Source organism: Cotesia glomerata, linkage group LG10, assembly GCF_020080835.1.
Source record: "Cotesia glomerata isolate CgM1 linkage group LG10, MPM_Cglom_v2.3, whole genome shotgun sequence".
Classification (NCBI taxonomy): Eukaryota; Metazoa; Arthropoda; class Insecta; order Hymenoptera; family Braconidae; genus Cotesia; species Cotesia glomerata.
The window spans coordinates 1,302,463-1,322,651 of NC_058167.1; the positions used below are offsets into that span (position 1 = coordinate 1,302,463).

General features: G+C 34.2%; 1 protein-coding gene and 1 long non-coding RNA gene across 2 annotated transcripts in view; one reads left to right on the forward strand and one right to left on the reverse strand.

Moving 5' to 3' along the window:
* LOC123273041 (chitin synthase chs-2-like) overlaps positions 1-17,453 on the reverse strand; it is a 133,480-nt gene extending 116,027 nt beyond the window's left edge. Inside the window, exons 1-3 of the mRNA XM_044740198.1 lie at positions 17,234-17,453; positions 16,839-17,171; positions 15,696-16,093 (exon numbers count right to left, since the gene is read on the reverse strand). Coding sequence (XP_044596133.1) covers positions 15,696-16,093; positions 16,839-17,171; positions 17,234-17,402 — 900 coding nt within the window. The 5' untranslated portion in view covers positions 17,403-17,453. The remainder of the gene's footprint in view (positions 1-15,695; positions 16,094-16,838; positions 17,172-17,233) is intronic.
* LOC123273078 overlaps positions 17,386-20,189 on the forward strand; it is a 12,733-nt gene continuing 9,929 nt past the window's right edge. Inside the window, exons 1-2 of the long non-coding RNA XR_006511245.1 lie at positions 17,386-17,454; positions 19,764-19,766. This is a non-coding gene — a long non-coding RNA (uncharacterized LOC123273078). The remainder of the gene's footprint in view (positions 17,455-19,763; positions 19,767-20,189) is intronic.

Genomic DNA, 20,189 nt, shown 5'->3' on the forward strand with positions numbered 1-20,189 from the left:
CACATTTCTTATCATTTTCTATTTCTAATATTTTATGTTTAATATTTAACATTTGGAATTCTTTATTTATCATTTTACATTATTATTTATAAAAAATGAATATTTATGGAATTATTGTATAATTATTAGAGTTTTAAATTAGCGCACGTAGTTGCTATCAGAGACATCTGCGAACGCAGGTGGGGACGTAACACAATAGAAAAAAAAAAAATCGCGATTAAATTATGAAATTTTAGGCATGAATGTATTCAATCCAGATTGACTAAACCTTCGAACAAAGTGACGAATCACAATATAGAAAAAATTTTTCTTAACAGGTTAAGTTAATTTTAAGGCTCGCGCGTGCATACTTTAATCTGCCCGTGCTCAAAAAATGCGCCGCTTTGCAATTGCCTTAACAGAATGTTGAGAGGAAGGTTAAGTCAGATTTTAAAAAATTTCCCAGGTCAGGATTTGAGAATAATTTACCTAAAAGGGCAAAGTCAGTAAGGAAAAAATAAAATTTTGGTGCTGATTCAATTGTCGAATAAAAAAAAATGAAACTTTTCAGAAAAATTAGAAATTAACATAAAAAAAATATCCTATAAGAAGCTACTGGGAAGTTTTTTACCCAATTCCAGCTCAAAAGAAGTTACGCGCTCATCTTGTTTAAAAAATACAATTTTATTAAAAATGAATGTTTTATTTTTTTAATTTTATAAATTAACCTGTAGATGCTTAGCGATGTACTTGGAATTATAAAGAAAAAAATATCCTACAAAAAAGTACTATGAAGTTTTTCATCCAATCCCAGCTCATAAATAGTTACACGCCCAAGTTGTTTTAAAAATACAATTTCATTAAAAATAAATGTTTAATTTTTTTAATTTTTTTAATAAACCTGCAGATGCTTACCGAAGTACCTAGAATTATAGAAAAAAATGAACCTTACAAGAAAGTGCTGGAAAGTTTTTCACCCAATTGCAGCTCAAAAGGAGTTACACGCCAATCTCGTTCAAGAATTGAATATTAATGTTTTAATTTTTAATTTTTTTCGATAAACTTATGGATGCTTAGCCATATACCTGGAATTATAGATAAAAAAATATCCTACAAAAAAGTACCAGGAAGTTTTTCACCCAATTCCAGCTCAAAAGAAGTTACGCACCCATCTCATTTAAAAATTACAATTTGATTGACAATGAATGTTTTATTTTTAAATTTTTTTAATAAACTTATCGATGCTTAGAAAAGTACATTGAATTATAGAGAAAGAAATATCCCACAAGAAATTAATGGATAGTTTTTCATCCAATTCCAGCTCAAAGAAAGTTACGCGCCAATCTCGTTGAAAAATTGAAATATTAATGAATGTTAATGTTTTATTTCCTAATTTTTTTTTTTTTGATAAACCTGTAGATGCTTAGCTATTTATTTAGAATTATAGACTATCGCTCGATGAAAAAATTTCAATTAGCAGATCGGGACATGGTTAAAAGATAACGTTCTTAGTATAATAAATTATTTGAATTCACAAATACGCAATCAATGTATTGAGATTCAGCCTTATGTAATTGCTAGTCACGTGGTTCTAGTTTAATGTTAGGTTATGTGACAAAATTCTAACTTTTCAGTAACTTCAAAATTTTCAGGGACGAAGTCGCTGCAACGCCGTGACAATCAGCAACGAACTTATTGCATGAAGCTATGCTACCTTTAGTATTCAACAAATTTTTTAGAAATTCAAAGAATTTTGTATTGAACGAAACAATTGAAAACTAAAATGGTTCATAAATCAAAGTTAAAATTAATATTTTGTCCTGGACACAGTTTACTGTCAACAGGTACAAATTTTGATCATATAGTGAAGATCAATGTATATAAAGAAGTTTCCGATTACTAAGTACTACTGTTTAAATTTTACCTGCAAAACAAGATAAAAAATAGAGAAACATACAGTAATGTTGCTCATAAAAATTTATATTATATTAACAACTAGCAAATCATTGCATATATAGCAAGTTTACATAAAACAAAACATTGAAACAAACAAAAAAAGTGAACAAATAATTTTGATTAACTTGTAAGTTTCAAAAATTACAATTTTTTTTCTGAATCCTTAAATTTCCAAGAAACAATGTTATACATCTATCGAATGATTCATCATCTAATAGTGTGTTTGAGCAAGCGGTTCTTGATGAATTTTCTGAAAAACAATGAACAAAATATCATAATCCAAGAACAATACAATCTAATACAATTCCAGAACGAGAAAAAATTAATTTTTACGCATTTTAGGATATTTTTCGGAACAGCTTTTCCTTTTTTACCTCGCAAAGTCATCTCTTTTAGATTTTTACGGCCCACCAATCTCAATAATAATCATGGAATTATCTTGCTTTGTCTTTTTTTTGCTTTTTTAAGTATAGTATTAAGATCTTTTGTTTTGATGAAAATTTTGCTTCCGTCAACAAGTTCCGTTATTGAATTGTCCTCATTATCATCTTCATCATCATCATCGTCATCATAATCATTATCATCGTCATCATCATCGTGGTCATCACCATCACCAGCATCCACAGCACCACCATCTTGATCTCTACGATGAGCAACTGCGTCTTCATTGGTTTCACCATCAGCTCGGTTACCATCATGATCAAAACCTTTAGTGTCACCAGCAACGGTATCCGCGACAACATCACGATCTTGATCATCACGATGAGCAATTGTGCCTTCGTTGGTATCACCATCAGCTTGGTTACCATGATCAATATCTTCCGCGTTATCAGCAACGGAATTCGCGACAACATCACCATCTTCAGTATAACGATCCGCAACTACGCCTTCGCTCGTATCAGCATCAGCTCGCTTACCATCAGCAATAACACTCCGAGCGTCACCAGCACTATCAACATCTGCTTGACCACTAGCATCAGCGTCACCTTCTTCAATATTCTCAGTCACTACACCCTCAGATTCGTCAGCATTAGCAATAACAGCCTCAGCGTCACTCACGTCAGGATCATTATGTTCAAACCCTGTCACTAATCCATCGGTATTAATGACTAACTTCCTCAAGAATCCAACATCAGCTATAATAAATATATTATTGATAGTTAAACATTTGATTCATAAAAAAGTGTTCAATTTACCACTTTTAGCAATAAGTCTTGCAGCAATGTATTTTCGACCCCATCGAACGGTGACATTATTGTCGTTGCAATATTTTTTAATGTCAGTTCCCTCACGGTTTTGGAAATACCGTAAAGATTCGGTATTTATACAATATGAATGCTGTATTTTTACCGTAATACTTCATTTATTTTAGCCAGTTTTTTTGTCGAATTATTACGAAAAAATTACGAAATAAATTCAAAATATTTACGGCAATACAATAGAAAAATTACAGTATATTAACAGCATTTAAACCGTAAATGTATCGCATATTTACTGTATATCTGCGGCACTATTGCAGTAAAAAACCGGAAAAGAAAATCCCTACTTTCTATTACCGGCAATATACCAAAAATATGCTGCTTTACTATTATTTTTCAATAGCTTAAAATTTTTTTTTTATAACATTTTAAATTATCACGAATAATTTTTAAGAGGTTGATAAATTAATTTCTCTATTATTATTATTATTATAATTATTGTTAGCATTTTTAACTTCCCGCTAAGAAAATCGAAGATTTTCAAAAATCGGGAAGTTATTGTTTTCACCCCGTTTTGCAAAAATCGAGTTTTCATCAGATCTCGACGTTTGAAGGTCACAGGAAGCTTCCCTGACTATCCCCGCGAGGTAGTCACGGTGTGTGTGTGTGTGTGTGTGTGTGTGTGTGTGTGTGTGTGTGTGTGTGTGTGTGTGTGTGTGTGTGTGTGTGTGTGTGAAAGTATGTGAACCGCTTATAACTTTTGAACAGCTTGACCGATTTCATCGCGGTTGGTGCCATTCGAAAGGGCTTGACCAAAATTAGATTTTGAAAACTATTTGGACCGATTCAGATCAATAGATTTTGAGAAATCTTCAAAAAACTGGAAAAAAATTTTTTTTCAAATGTGGTTTTTTTGGAATAACTTTTAAACGGCTTGATGGTTCAATTCCAAAAACTAATCAGCTCTTAACCTCAAAAAACTACGTCGATTGCCACCAGTCCAGTCAAAATCGGTTGATTCGTTCGAGAGATATCGTGAACGAAAGAAAACCGAAAAAAGTGTTTTTTCGGAATAACTCCGAAATTCCTAGCGTGATCAATTTAAAATTAAGGTTTTCTTTTGAGGCTTGAAAAACTGCGTCGAATGCTGCCAACCACGTGAAAATCGATTTGTTCATTCGAAAGTTATTGCGGTTTAAAAATTCAAAAAATAGTGTCGTATCAATTCTCTATCAGACTTTTGAGCTCGAAGAGCTCAAAAGCATAGGAAAGCAATCTCTTTAAGCTTGGAGAGCTCAAAATAACCCATAAATTGTATTTTTAAGCTCGAAGAGCTCAAAAACGTCATTGGTGCAATTTTAAGCGCCTAAGTATGGAATTAGCGGGAAGTTGCAGGGATGGCCTTCAGGGTCAACCGTTTTTCTAATTTTTTTTAGTCCAGACCGGGATTCGAACCCTAATCATTAGTTACGCGCCGAAGGCTCTACCAGTTGAGCTATCAGAGACACTATCCATATCTATTTACTCAGTCACCTAATAAGACTCACCGAGTAATAAACACAACCGTCGATCTTACGGTAGAAATCATTATATCTTTAATTATATTAGTATAAACGCGGGAAAATTGCAGTATATCTTTGGTATTTTTACCATAGAAATACCATTTTATTATTGTAAAATTATGGTAATATTATAGTTGACACATAGATTTTTTACTGTAAAAGTTCTAGAGTTTTACGGTAATTTTATCGTATTATTTCTGAACTTTGCAGCAAGAGTACGGTAGAAATGCTGTATAACTATAGTAAAAAAACAGGCCAAAATGACCATAGAAATACCGAATTATGTCAGAATTATAACGGTAAATTTATGGTAAACGCATTAATACCGAAAATTTACGGTATTTCAATAACCGCGGGGGTTGATTCAACTACGCTAACAGATTTCTCTTTTTTCCAAAAAACTAAATAATTCATAATTAATTGTATGAGAAAACTTATTAATGAAAACAATTATAAGTTAATAGAGACAGATTGACAATTTGATCTTTGAGATCAAGTTAAAAACTACATGAACATAGCGTCGATTAATAAAAAAAAAAGAAACGCAATCATTATGAACAAATTTAACATACACATATAAATAAGTATTAGGGTGTGCCACAAAATCGACTAATGTTTTTAACTTTCCTTTAATAAAATTGAAAATTTTCAAAAGTAGCTGTCCACGCCCAGCCCTTCCTCAGTAAATGATAAGCCAGCATAGAAAAAGACAGCCCGGGAAAATACCTGGACTAAAGTGACTTGACGAAAGAAAAAGAAGGAAAGAGAACAGGAGCCAGCGGCTCAATCTGCTACAGCCCAAAACCAGCCAAGCAATGGTGGCTCCAAGAAACCGAGGAGGAAAAAGACAAGAACTAAAGCTGTGCTTATCCAACCAGCTGAAGGGCGAACATACGCCGATCTCCTCAAGGAAATCAAGGCCAAGGTAAGCCCTGTCGAGATGGGCGTAGACATAAAGTCTATTAAAAAGACGAAACATGGAGGCTTTCTCCTTGAAATGTCTCGAAAGACCGAAGACAGCAAGACTTTCACCGATGCAGTAAAGTCAGCCACTGCAAACATTGGCACGGTCAAGACGCTAACACCAACAACAACGATCGAGATCCTCGACTTAGATGAAATCTCTACCGAGAGCAAAGTCCGTGAAGCACTCAAACGTGAATTCACTGACAGCCTGGAGGTCAAACGGGTAAATTTGACAAAACTCACACCACGAGGCGATCGGGCAGCCTTCTGCGAAGTAGACGACGCCAGTGCGATTAAGGCCCTTGACAAGGCCCGTATAATGATCGGTTTGGTGAACTGTCGTATACGCCCAGTTGCAAAAGTAACAGGTTGTTTTAAATGTCTTGCTGCGCCAACGTGTCTTTGAAGATAAAACTGACGTCTGCTTTATCTGCGAGCAATATCTAAACATCGAAGGTAAAACATGGTTCGCAGACGAAACTGGCACGGCAGCAATTTGGATTGTGAACACAAAGAACGTTACCGTCAACAACAGCGGAAGTGAAGCAGATTTTGTCTGGATTCAAACCCCCTCAACCTACTTCATGAGCGTCTGTCTCTCACCTAATGAAGGAATTAGTGTGTTCCGACAGAAACTGGCAAATATAGAAGATGCGGTCACTAAATTCGACGGCGAAGTCATCGTAGCCGGAGACTTCAACGCTAAATCGGCTGAGCGAAACGCTCCCCTAATCAAGATCTACTTTTGAGCGAGTATAAGCAGGCCAAAAAGAACCTAAACCGGGCAATCAAAGCAAGCAAAGCGAAATTGTGGCAAGAGATCTGTAATGACCTTGATAAAGACATCTGGGGTAAAGCCTACCAAATTGTCACCAAACGACTTGGAAAGGCTTCACCAGAAGTGCCGAAACCACCTGCTTTAATGAGCAGCATCGTAGCGGAGCTGTTCCCCAAACATCAACCAAGGAAAAGAAGACATTATGTGAAAAACAGTGTAACATTTTTCACAACCAAGGAGTTTTTCACAACCAAGGAGTTACAGGATGCAGCGAAGACAGGAAAGGCACCCGGCCCTGATGGCATACCAGCATCGATGATCAAGACTGTAGCCTTGGAATACCCAGACATACTCCTGAACACCTACAACATATGTTTGGCAACTGGCACGTTTCCCGCGGTCTTGAAGCGGCAGAGATTGGTTCTGCTAGATAAAGGCAAAGGTGGCCCTGTAACACTCTCGTCGTTCAGACCACTTTGCATGCTGGACATTGCTGGGAAATTGCTCGAAAAGCTTATACAGGGAAGACTACGAAACGACATCGATCATGCTGGAGACTATGCCGCAAACCAACATGGCTTCCGGAAAAGACGTTCAACAGTTGGCGCGATCCAGAAAGTCGTAGGGACAGCAAGAGAAGCATGGACTGGTAGCCTCAAAGCTCGTATGAGGGTTCGTAAAGCTCGTAAAGTATGCATTCTCCTCACGCTAGATGTCAAAAACGCATTTAACAGCGCGAATTGAAGAGATATCCTAAACGCTCTGGAACACAAATTTGACGCAAAGCCAGAGAATTTAGCACTAATCGACAACTACCTTGAAGAAAGAAAGCTAATAGCGGAAATTACAGAAGGCCTACAAGAATACGCCATAACGGCTGGCGTGTCGCAAGGCTCAATAATAGGACCCGATCTATGGAATGCAGACTACGACGAGCTTCTTAAAATCCCGTTGCCAGAGCAAGTAGAGCTAACGGGTTTTGCAGACGACGTCGCGGCCACGATAATAGTAGACAGCGTAGAGGAGGCTGAACTACTAGTTCGGGAAACCATTGATGCCGTCGAGACTTGGCTCGATAAACACCACCTGAAACTCGCCAAGCACAAAACCGAGATGGTCGTTCTGACTCGTCAAAAATGGTTCCCAAAACCATTCGCTGTGGACATGAGAGGAACAACACTGACGTCAACAAGGGCCCTGCGCTATCTAGGGGTAATGATAGACGAGAAACTATCTTTCCACGAACACCTCGACAGTGCATGTAAGAAAGCCAGCAAGATGGTGTCTAGCCTAGCACGAATTATGACCAACACTATGGGACCAAGAACAAAAAAGAGAAGAGTTCTTCTAGAAGCAGTCCACTCGGTACTGCTTTATGGAGCGGAAATATGGGCAGACATATTAAAGCAGAAGACCTACCGGCGGTAGATAGCAGCAGTACAGCGGCGAGGCGCTCTCAGGGTTGCCTGCGCCTATCGTACAGTTTCCGAAGCGGCTGTATTGGTCATTGTGGGAGCCGCGCCCATAGACCTGTTAGCGTTCGAAAGAGCAAAACTCTATGACGCTAAAGATAGTGACGAAAATATGAAGGACGCAAGAACGAGGATAAAGGCGGAAACGCAGCAAGAGTGGCAGGACCGATGGACATCGGGAGAGACGGGCAGATGGACGGCGCGCCTGATCCCAAACATCAACGTCTGGCTTTCTCGAAAGCACGGGGACACGGACTTCTTCCTGACCCAGCTATTGACGGGACATGGGCAATTCAATGCCTATCTTTTCAAAATGGGTTTGCACAGCACACCAACGTGCAAATACAGCCCAGACAAAATTGACAACGCCGAGCACACGTTTTTCGAGTGTGATCGGTGGAAGGACGACAGAATCAGCACCGAAGAAACAATAGGCACCACGCTCTCCCCTGAGAGCTTGGTAACCTGCATGATCAAAAAAGAAGAAAACTGGTCAGCTGTCACAGCCTACGCGCAGCGCTTTTTAGAATAAAAAATCGCAGAAAGTAATTAGAAAGCAGTAGTAACAAGAAGTAGGTGTCGTGAGACACAACATGGACTTGATTGAAGTAATACCAACGCGGTCCCAATCTAGTCTTCCCTGTAACATCTATGGGGAAAGGAGAGAGGAGGATGTTTAGTCGGTATTGTTGCAAAATAATATTGACTTCTGAGTCCGACATACCCAGGCAAACACCTAGTCCTGGCACCAACACCAAGTCCTGGCATACGTAAATGTATTTTACCTCTTCTATAAAAAAAACACACACATATACACACACACACACACATACATACATAATACATACATCATGTAGTCAGGGAAGTTCCCTGTGACCTTAAAATGTCGAGATCTGATGAAAACTCGATTTTTCCAAAACGAGGTGAAAACAAAAACTTCCCGATTCTTCTTTTATCTTCAATTTTCTGAGCGGGAAGTTAAAAATGTTTCATTAATTGTCATTTAAAGAATCTCTAAATACGCATTATAAAATTTTTAAATGAGTAAAAACTATCTTTTCACGTTTATTCAATAAAAGAAATATAAAATTCACTCCGCAGTGAATTGCACTCTAGTTCGAAGTTAACCCTCTGAGCTTTCTGGGCGTTTCCCCCCAGACATAGTGACAACCTCGCGGGAGTAGTGAGGGAAGCTTCCTGTAACCTTCAAACGTCGAGATCTAATGAAAACTCAATTTCTGCAAAATGGGGTGAAACCTATTACTTCCCGATTTTTTAAAATCTTCGATTTTCTTAGCGGGAAGTTAAAAATTCGATAGAAATGAACGACAGTCTGAAATTCGAAAATATGGTTTCGTACCTTCTCCTTATATGCTATTTTTTAAAAATTAAAAAATTTTGTCAATTTTCCAATTTTAAGATCATATTCCATCTATGAAAATGCACCTAAGTCATTAATAATCGTGTTTATTAGATTTTTTTTCTCATATTTATAACTGTAATTTTCCCAATTTTTTTGGTTTTTTGAGATTTTTTTTCAATTTTAAAATGTTAAAAGGAGAAGATTTTAGATTTAAATTCAGTGAAACTAAGTACATAAAAACGATACTCAATCTGAATCCAAAAAATTTTTTCATCTAAATAATTTTGATTTTTTATGATTTATTGCAATTTTTTCGAGTTTTTTGCTTCTTTTTCGAATTTTGACGGCTCAACGGGCTAATTAATGTTCAGATTCAGATTCAGTAAATTGGAATACATAAAAATCATACTTGATCTAGGTCCACAAAATTTTATTCATCGCTGTGACTGCAGTTTTTCGCAACTTTTTTTCATTTTTCTGGTTTTTCGGATTTTACTCAAAATTTTGAGGGTGTACGGGCAAAACTGACTTCAGATTCGGATTCAGCGCGTCAAAATACATAAGGATAAGTAGGTCCGGTCAAAAGTACTGACAACTTTTTTTTTGGGTGCCGATGTAATTATACAATAAAAAATCGTATTTTTACGGTAAAAATACCGAAGATATACTGCAATTTTGCCGCGTTTATACTGATTCAATTAACCCTGAATAAGAAAAAGTATTGAGACAAAGAAAAAAGTATAGAATAGTATATTATACACCTAGGGAAGTAAAGTAAGAAATGTCTCAGATCACATGTAATTGTTGGCCCAGGCGAAGCCAAGGTCAACAAACATGTGATCTGAGGCTTTCTTATTTACTTCCCGTGGAGTGTATACTATTTTTTTGCTCGACGAAGGCAGAAAGGGGCAACTTTGTTTAGCGCAGCGGGCCGAAAGTTGACGCAGTCTGCCCGTCGAGCAAAAAAAGTATTGGATTGACTAGAAGACCAATACTTTTCAATATTTTTTTCTTTGTCTCAATACTTTTTTTTATCAGGGAAATATATAATGCTCTTTACCGTAAGATGGATGGTGGTAGTTATTACTCGGTGGGTCTTATTAGGTGACTAAATAAGTAGTTACAAATAGTGTCTCAGATAGCCTAACTGGTAGAGTCTTTGGCGCGTAACCAAATGATCCGGGTTCGAGCCCCGGTCTGGACTAAAAAAATTATAATAATAATAATAAAGAAATTAATTTATTGACATAAAAATTATTCATGATAATTTATAATTTCTATTTTTATTCTGAAGATCGGTGATTTCATTAATTGAAGAGTTCAGTAAATTCAAAGCCAACTTTCCCGATCCAAATTAACGGTAGACGAAATTTTAAATTTTCTTTAAATTTTAATTTTTACTTATTGTTTATTTTCACCACATTATTTTCGGTATGAGCACTCATACCATCCTTGGGTGAATATATCTAACAATTAAAAATCTTTATTTTAATTAAGATTGAGCAAAGATGTTATATTCTTTACTCAGTGAGACTTTTTCGGCCACCGAAAAAATAATAACTCGGAAAGTTATTTAATAATGTGGTGAAAATAAATAATAAGTAAAAATTAAAATTAAAAAAAAATTTTTAATTTAGTCTACCGTCAATTTGGATCGGGAAAGTTGGCTTTGAATTTACTGAACTCTTCAATTAATGAAATCACCGATCTTCGAAATAAAAATAGAAATTGTCAAAAAGCCTGGCCAGACATATACTACAATCTTCGTAAAAAGAAGATTAAAGTCTAAATATTTAATAACATCTAAAAATACGTCATCAAAATAGTCAATTAGTATAAGAATTACTCAGTAGGTCTTAATAGGTAACCGAATGATAGTTACGGGCAATGTCTCGGATAGCTTAAGGGTAGAGCAGTTGGCACGACACCAAAAGATCCAGGTTCGATTCTTGGTCTGAGCATTTCCAAATAATTTATAATAATATAAAAAAAAATTAGAAAAACGGTTGTCCCTGAAGGCCATCCCTGCAACTTCACTCTAATTCCATACTTAGGCGCTTAAAATTGCACCAATAACGTTTTCGAGCTTAAAAATACAATTTATGGGTTATTTTGAGCTCTCTGAGCTCAAAGAGATAGCTTTCCTATTGCTTTCTCTTCGAGCTCAAAAGTCTGATAGAGATTTGATAAGACACTATTTTTTGAATTTTTAAACCGCAATAACTTTTGAATGAATGAACCAATTTTTACGCGGTTAGAAGCATTCGACGCAGTTTTTTAAGCCTCACAAAGAATCTTAAATTTTGAATTGATCGCGCTAGGAATTTCGGAGTTATTCCGAAAAAACACTTTTTTCGGTTTTCTTTCGTTCACGATATCTCTCGAACGAATCAACCGATTTTGACCGGACTGGTGGCGATCGACGTGGTTTTTTAAGGTTAAGAGCTGATTAGTTTTTGGAATTGAACCATCAAGCCGTTTAAAAGTTATTCTAAAAAAACCACATTTAAAAAAAATTTTTTTTTCAGTTTTTTGAATATTTATCAAAATCTATTGATCTGAATCAGTCCAAATAGTTTTCAAAATATAAGTTTGGTCAAGCCCTTTCGAATGACACCAACCGCGATGAAATCGGTCAAGCCGTTCAAAAGTTATAAGCGGTTCACATACTTTCACACACACACACACACACACACACCGTGACTACCTCGCGGGGATAGTCAGGGAAGCTTCCTGTGACCTTCAAACGTCGAGATCTGATGAAAACTCGATTTTTGCAAAACGGGGTGAAAACAATAACTTCCCGATTTTTGAAAATCTTCGATTTTCTTAGCGGGAAGTTAAAAATTTTCAGCTATTGACTAATAGTAGTAAAGCAGCATAATTTTGGTATTCTACCGGTAATATAATAATAGGGATCTTCTTTTCCGATTTTTGCTGCAATAGTGCCGCAAGTATACAATAAATATGCGGTACATTTACGGTTTGAATGCTGTTAATATACCGTAATTTTCCTATTGTATTGCCGTTAATATTCTGAATTTACTTCATAATTTTTTTGTATTAATTCGGCAAAAAAACTGGCTAAAATGAATGAAGTATTATGGTAAACATACAGCATTTATATCGTATAAATACCGAATCTTTCCGGAATTTCCAAAACCGTGAGGGGAATTTCAGGACTTTTAAACCCCCCCCCCCCGTCCTTGTCACAGGTTGTCACATTTTCAGAACCCCCTCGTCCTTTATGTGACGTCACACATTTTTCAATTTTATGCATGTATTTAAAAATAGTCAAAAAGAAACAGTTGTTTTCATTTTTTACAAAAGCGAGCGAGCACTCACCGATGATTTAAACCTACTCAGATCCTTACTATTTAGAACTCTTGAGAATTTTAGTATCTTACTTGCATTACAACGCCGCTTTAGAAGTTAGATGTTGCGTGAGAAATAATCTCATAACAAGAGTGCTAAAGTATTCATAAATAAAGATCGAGTTCGTGAATATTTAAAGTTTTTTATTCACATACAAGTTTCGCGTTTGAGTTGGAACACTATAATTTTTTTCTAATACAAAAATTATAGTAATCAACCCACCAAAGCCTCGCGGATAAGCATTCGATCGATTGACTTTCTAAAATAATTTTTATTTTGATCCACTGCCCGGGAATGGTCCGCTTCCGAATGAGTGTTGTCGGTATTCTATTTATTTATTTTTAAGAGATTGGACAGAAATTCTCGCGTGTGTCAGTTAATTTATTTTACTTTCTTAGAATATTAACTGCGGTGATTATTCTGCCTCCTTGATTGGCCCTTTGGCTGGTTAAATAGAAATAGATAGGTGAATAGCGGTATTTTAGTAATAGTGTATAGCGGTGATAACAATAAACTTAACTTTATTACACAAAATAAGCACTTTTAACCATTTAACGCTTCTGGGCGTTTCCCCCACTCTTGGTGGAACGCCCCCTTCTACATTTACCTTACACGCTCCCTACTCCGGTGCCACGCGGGTCACTTAGGGCCATTTCAGCGTTAAAAGGTTAATATAAACTTGTGATAATTCGGTAACGCAACTTAACAATGAAATAGAATACTTGTAACAATAGAATGAATATTATTTAATATTAGAAATATAATAGAGAATAAGTGGTAAATTATGGTGAATAGTCACCTAATAGTAGTAATAGAGAATATTAGATTAATTAGAATAATTAATAATAAACTTTTATGAAGTTTAGTAAGTTTTGGTGAGTAATCACCTAATAGTGGTAATAGTGGTATATTAAATTGACTAAGAAATATCTAACGTGGTGGTTGACACCGGGGGATAGATCGAAGTTTCGATCAATGCTCAGGTTTTGAGGTTCGTAGCTGATTTTTCCCTCCTCGTATCGTCCTGTGACGTCATGGGGCTACACATTAATTTAGCTAGTGTCGGTAACGGAAATTTCGGGTGGTAGTTCGCTAGGCTGACAAAATCGGCACATTTTGTAGTGTCTCAGAGTATTTCAAATTTTCACATGTGACGTCACATAAATTTTGACCCCCTCTGCCCCTTGTCACACAATGTCACACATGTTAAGAAAATTGCTTAATTTTCTTAATTTTTTTTATTTTAGTTTTTTAAAACATAAAAATCATAAAAAAATTTTTTGTGATAAAATTATATTTTTGGGCGAATTTCTTAGTATCCCGTAAAGCGTAGCGAGGGAGAAAATGTTCAGACATGACCATGACTCTTCATGTATGATCAAGTCTGAAACTAGACCGATCGTGCATGCATTATTGTGCTTAAAGAGTGAAATACGTTCAGGCCTGATCATACATCGTCATGCCTGAATAAATATGGACAGACAATATCATATCTGACACGTTAAATACTTTAGACCTGATCATGAATGGCCATGTCTAATTCAACCTGGAAGGGTAAAAACATCCAGCTCTGATCAGGACTGATATGTTGGTTCATGTATGACTCACCATGATATAAATTAATTCAAACATAATCATGTATGACCATGCATATTTATGTCTGACCAAACTTTATCGTACTTGTTTTTTGAATGAAAAAAATATTCAATATTATCGATAATGTATTCATCAATTATTAAATATATTACTTTGTTCAGCGTGGATGAAAAGTTTTATTGAGCCAAAAATTGTAAAAATTCAAGTTCATAATACTAAATCAAGAAATTTATCTTCACCTCTTTCAATACTAAGAAATTTCACAAAATTTCGTGAAACTTCTGTAATTAGAATATTACAATAGAAAAAACGATTGCATAAAATACCTGAAATTTTCTAAAGCTGCATATAATTTCGTGAAATTTAATAAAATTACTATTTTCAATTCCTGATTGTGATTATATGTATTTCAATCAAATTTTAGCAAGCTTTTTATAAGAACATTACAAAATTTTATGATTTTACTCAAATTTCATGAAATCCCACAAAATTTTATAAATTCTTCTGAGACTTAAATTTCATACAATTCCAGCACTCAAATTCAATGAAATTACAGAATGATAAAATCAATATTTTCCATCATTCAAGTCTCAATATATCAGTTAACTATTAGAAGTCAATGATTTGGACAAATAAGGATTATTCCAGACCTTAACACGAGAGGACCCGAGTTCAATCCCAGCAATAAGCCTAAAAATTTTTCATTTAACTCTGATAGCCACCTTAACTGAAATTTGCTATCAATCTACATCCGCAATCTGAAGCCAACTTAACAGAAAGAGTTAAAAAAGCGAACGGTTTCAGTTGAGTTACCTATAAGTTACTCTGTAATTGGCCATCAAGACTTGCTGTGCAAGTATTTAAGTCAAGTTATAATAAAGTTGACCAAGTCTGAAAACTCATACCTGTTTATGTCTGATCAGGTCTGATCATATTTTCCCGGGAGTATATAAGAGTTTCAAAAACTAAATTTTTACTATTTAATATTTCTGGAACTATATTGCTCATCAATTTCATTCAACTCTAATCGATGCAGATTCATTTGACTATCAATCTATCCAAATTTAAAAACAATCCCCAAAAACACTCACTTGGCGATAGTACTAACAGCCGATACCTACAATTGCAGCTTTATATTTCTCTTCTAGACAAAGAAGAATTTTGAAGAAAACGCTCTGCTACGTAACAGATTTTTTAAATTATCTATTTCGTAGCAGAGCGTTTTTTTTCGAAATTCTCATTTGTTTAAAAGAAAAACATAAAGCTACAATAGCTTTATAATCATGAGTGCAACAAAGATAGTACCGTTTCTCGTAGAGAGTGTGACGCGAGAAAAAAAGAGGATCGGCTATTAGATGCTGACAGTGAAATTAGTACAAGACTATTATATGAGTTATATTCATTAGATGTTATTCAGAATATATATTTATAGAAAACACTAGATAATACCTTATTACTTTTTTTGTGATTATGAAAATTATCTTTCCGTCGATTAAGCATGAGAGACTGGTCAATGATTAAAGAATCATAAAATGGCAGGGCAAAAATTCGATGAGTCGTAGCTAATCTTTCACAATAGCTGGTCCATATATGCACGGTAGTCCATACTTGAGACAACAATATCAATAACCATAGTAAGCATTGCCACCGTAAAAATGAAGCTGCCATAACGTTAATTTTTGGGTTTGTGAAAAATAAATAATCTCCAATAAATCCATGAAAGGCACATGGATTGCTTTCACGTAAAATACAGACAATGACCATAACAATGAAGCTTACAGTGGTCACTAAGCTCATAGGAAGTGCGAATCCAAAGCGGTGCATTAGGGTTTTTACAGCAAATTTCCCTGCGAATAAAAATTAAATAACTTTAAAATCATGGAAACATATATACGAAATATTATAGACAAAATACAGATCTAATGAATCCAATCTAAATAAATCTATTTTTTTTTTTGTCGAAAAGAATTAATTAAATATACTGCAAGGGTAAATGAGAATTATAATTTTTTTTTTTTTTTTTTTTTTTTTCAGCCTATTGGTCACAAGTGACTAGTGAATCTTAATTCAAGCCAATAAATGGACACTCCATCTTCCCTATATGTCGAGAGTTCCTCTCTTCTACATTAGTTCGATGGAAATCCATCGTAAAGCTGGAAGCTTGTAGTGTCTGTCCAGGTTCCTGGCTTGGCAACCAATCCCATATATTTTTTCAAAGTTTGTTTTTGCTCTCATTCCATTTCTTTCATTATCTTTCATTCAATTAACATCTTTATAACTCGAACAGATACTACAAGCTTCCAGCTTTATTAGTATTCAAGTTCGATGGATTTCCATCGAACTAATGTAGAAGCGAGGAAACTCTCGACATATATGGAAGATGGAGTGTCCATCTATTGGCTTGAATTAAGATTCACTAGTCACTTGTGACCAATAGGCTGAAAAAAAAAAAAAAAAAAAAAAAAATTCTTATTTATACACACAATCGGTCATTGAAAAAATAACTCTGTAATTACACTTGAAGTCAGTAATAAGGAGGTGCTTAGTTATCAATTTCAACTTTAATCGCCTGTAAAATAATGTAATATATACCTGCAGAGTAAAGGATAAAAGATGATAAAGCATGACTGAACAAAACTACTAACAGCGTTGATGAATCAACTGTAATAAATGCTGCTGTTTCTTCGATTGTATTATTTTGAGGAAAATCGCTTCTATTATTAATTAAGCTGGTTAAAATAATGTTGTATTCTATTCTTCCTGGGAAGCAACTTAAATATGTATTAATGTTTATATTTTTGTAGTATATAATTAAAATTGAGGCACTGAAAAAAGTTGAAATTCTGAGTATAGCTGTTATTCCTTGTTCGTACCCTCGGCATAGTTTTAATCTTTCTTTAACACTGTTGAGATATCTAATAAATCCTTGAAAAAATCATTATCTTAAAAAATATTTATTTTACTTTTCTAATATTGATGATTCATACCTATGTCACTCTTTTCGGTTACATAATTTGGCCACCAACGAAGAGAACATAGCAATAAAATACAGGGCAATATCCAGCAAGTTTCATTATCAATTTTACTTAATAGTAATATTAGTACTACACCACCAGTTTGGATTATCAGTAATAATATTTTCAAGATGAACTTCATTATAGATTTACGTTTCGTATCCCTTCGAAATCTGCAGCAAGCCAGCAAACCTGTTAAAAATACCGCGTATTTCAATTAATTTGATATAGCTGAGATTCAAATAAATCAAGTGCTTCTATCATTTCTTAATTTAAAACAAAACTTTTTACAAGGAAAAAAAATCGGTAGAGGCTACATACACAATCACTTCAGGTAATCAAAAAAAATTTGGCAGTCATGATTAAAATCAGAAATAATTACTCTTTTGTAGACTGCACACACAAAATGCGTATTTAGAGATTCTTTAAATGACAATTAATGAAACATTTTTAACTTCCCGCTCAGAAAATCGAAGATTTTCAAAAATCGGGAAGTTATTGTTTTTACCCCGTTTTCCGAAAATCGAGTTTTCATCGGATCTCGACGTTTCGAGGTCCTAGGAAGCTTTCCTGAATATTTTCACGATGATGTCCGTACGTCTGTATGTGTGTGTGCGTGCGCGCGCGCGCGCGTGTGTGTGTGTGTGTGTGTGTGTGTGTGTGTGTGTGTGTGTGTGTGTGTGTGTGTGTGTGAGTATGTAAACCGCTTATAACTTTTGAGTGACTAAACCAATCGGAACCTACCAAACGGCGTTCTAAAGAGTTCTCTCAAACTTAGATTTTCTGTGAATTTTAACTGATTCGGACTGATCGATTTTGAGAAATTTTGAGAAATCTCAAAAAAACTAAGAAAAAAATTTTTTGAAGGTGGTTTTTTTGGAATAACTTTTAAACAGCTTTATCGATCAACTCCAAAAACTAATCCACTCTTAACCTTGAAAAACCACATCGATTGCCGCTAATCCGGTCAAAATCGGTTGATTCGTTCGAGAGATATCGTGAACGAAAGAAAATCGAAAAGTGTTTTTTCGGAATCACTCCGAAATTCCTAGTTTTTTGAGCTCTAACAATTATTCTATCTCATCAAAAACGATCCGAGAAGAAATATCGAAGTTATGTAAAAAGTTATTAACATCTGTAATAAAGTCATATTATAATAATGGTAAAAGTAATAAATAGGTATAATATAATAATAGATAGGTGTATAATCAAACATCGTTAAGTAAAACATATGAATTGCTAATGAATGAAAAAGTATTAGAGGTTGAAGGTTCAAGAGTAGGATATCCCGTCAGAATGAAATCGATCGGTAGAGCCTTTTAAAAGTTATTCCAAAAAAACCACATTTAAAAAAATTTTTTTTGTAGTTTTTTTGAGATTTCTCAAAATCTACCGGTCCGAATCGATCTAAATGGTATTCAAGAACACAATGGTACACACACACACACACACACACACACACAATTTTTCTTGCTCCAATATCATTCCGGACTCTTTCAAAGTTATCTTGGTGTAAGAAGTACTTTTTTTCGGTGTATATGTTTCTCACTTAAATTTTTTCCATGAATTTAGGTACTTTTATACATTGTAAAAATATTTTCGACTTCGTTCAGTCTAAATGACTTGGTATAAAAATTATAAAAAATACCGTGTTCAATTTATGTGGTTTGAACTCTAAATTTTTAAACCGTCAAACGAGTAAATGTATAATTTCTTATGATTTTGCGTTAAGAAATTAAATTTCAGTCATTTAAATATTGCGCTATTACTTGAAAAATAATTTTCTAACATTAGTGCTGGCACTTATGAAACTTTGAATGAGGTATAATGCAAACAGTTTCATGATTGTCATTGACGAGACTATAATAGTACACTGTAAAAAAAAACCGGTGAGTCCATGCGGTGTACAGTGTTAAAAATTCCGGTGTTAAATTCAACACCGAAATCGGTGTAGCAGTAACACCGTTCGCGGTGTAAATTTTTTTTTTCGGTGTTAAATCAATGTTATAAATTTTCCGGTGCTGATAATATTTCAACTAACACAATTTTTATAATTAAACTTTTTATGTTTAATAATTAAAAATAAATAATCAAAAAAAGTTAATATTTAATTTAGAAAGTTTAAAATAATAAAATATTAAGTAGATAAAAATTTTTAATTAAAATAAATACACTGTAAAAAATTTCGATATAAAAATGGACCCGGAGCATTTTGGGACATCATATACATAATCGGAAACTTCAAAATAGTGCATTTTAGTAATTATTTCATAACTTCTAAGTATTTTTTTTTTAAGATTTTCGGAATACTTCTAAGATAATTTTAGAATCAATGCAATATAATTGAAGCAATTTAGTTGAAATTTTGTCCTTAAATCTTATGTGGAACCTTTTTTGAATAATCTTAAAACATTTTTTTAACTGAGAACAAATTTTAAATACTTTTAAGACATTTTTCGGATATTTTTGAGACAATTTTGGAACATTTCTTGGTCAGTTTTAGAGTGTTTTTACAACAAATTTGAAACATTTTTAGAACAACTTTACGGCAATTTTGAACGCTTTTTAAACGATTTTCATAGAGATAATTTATTTTTGCACAGCTGTAGATTTGTCCCGAAATTAATGGATGAAAAATTTTTTGGACAATTTTAGGACATTTTTGCGACAATTTAAGAATTTACAAATTACTCATTTACGGTGAAATTCAAAGAATTTTCTTTCATGATTATAATATAATGCTATTGTGTAAGCTATGAGAGACTATGTGTTACAATATGAGTTTATGTGCAAATGAAATATCTGAAAAAAAAACAAAGTTATCAAATTATTTATTTTAACATGTTTAAAACATCCATTATATTATGAGAAACATCGGGCTTACGATAAAAATAATTATTATATTGTTCCTAAACATTTAATATTGTAA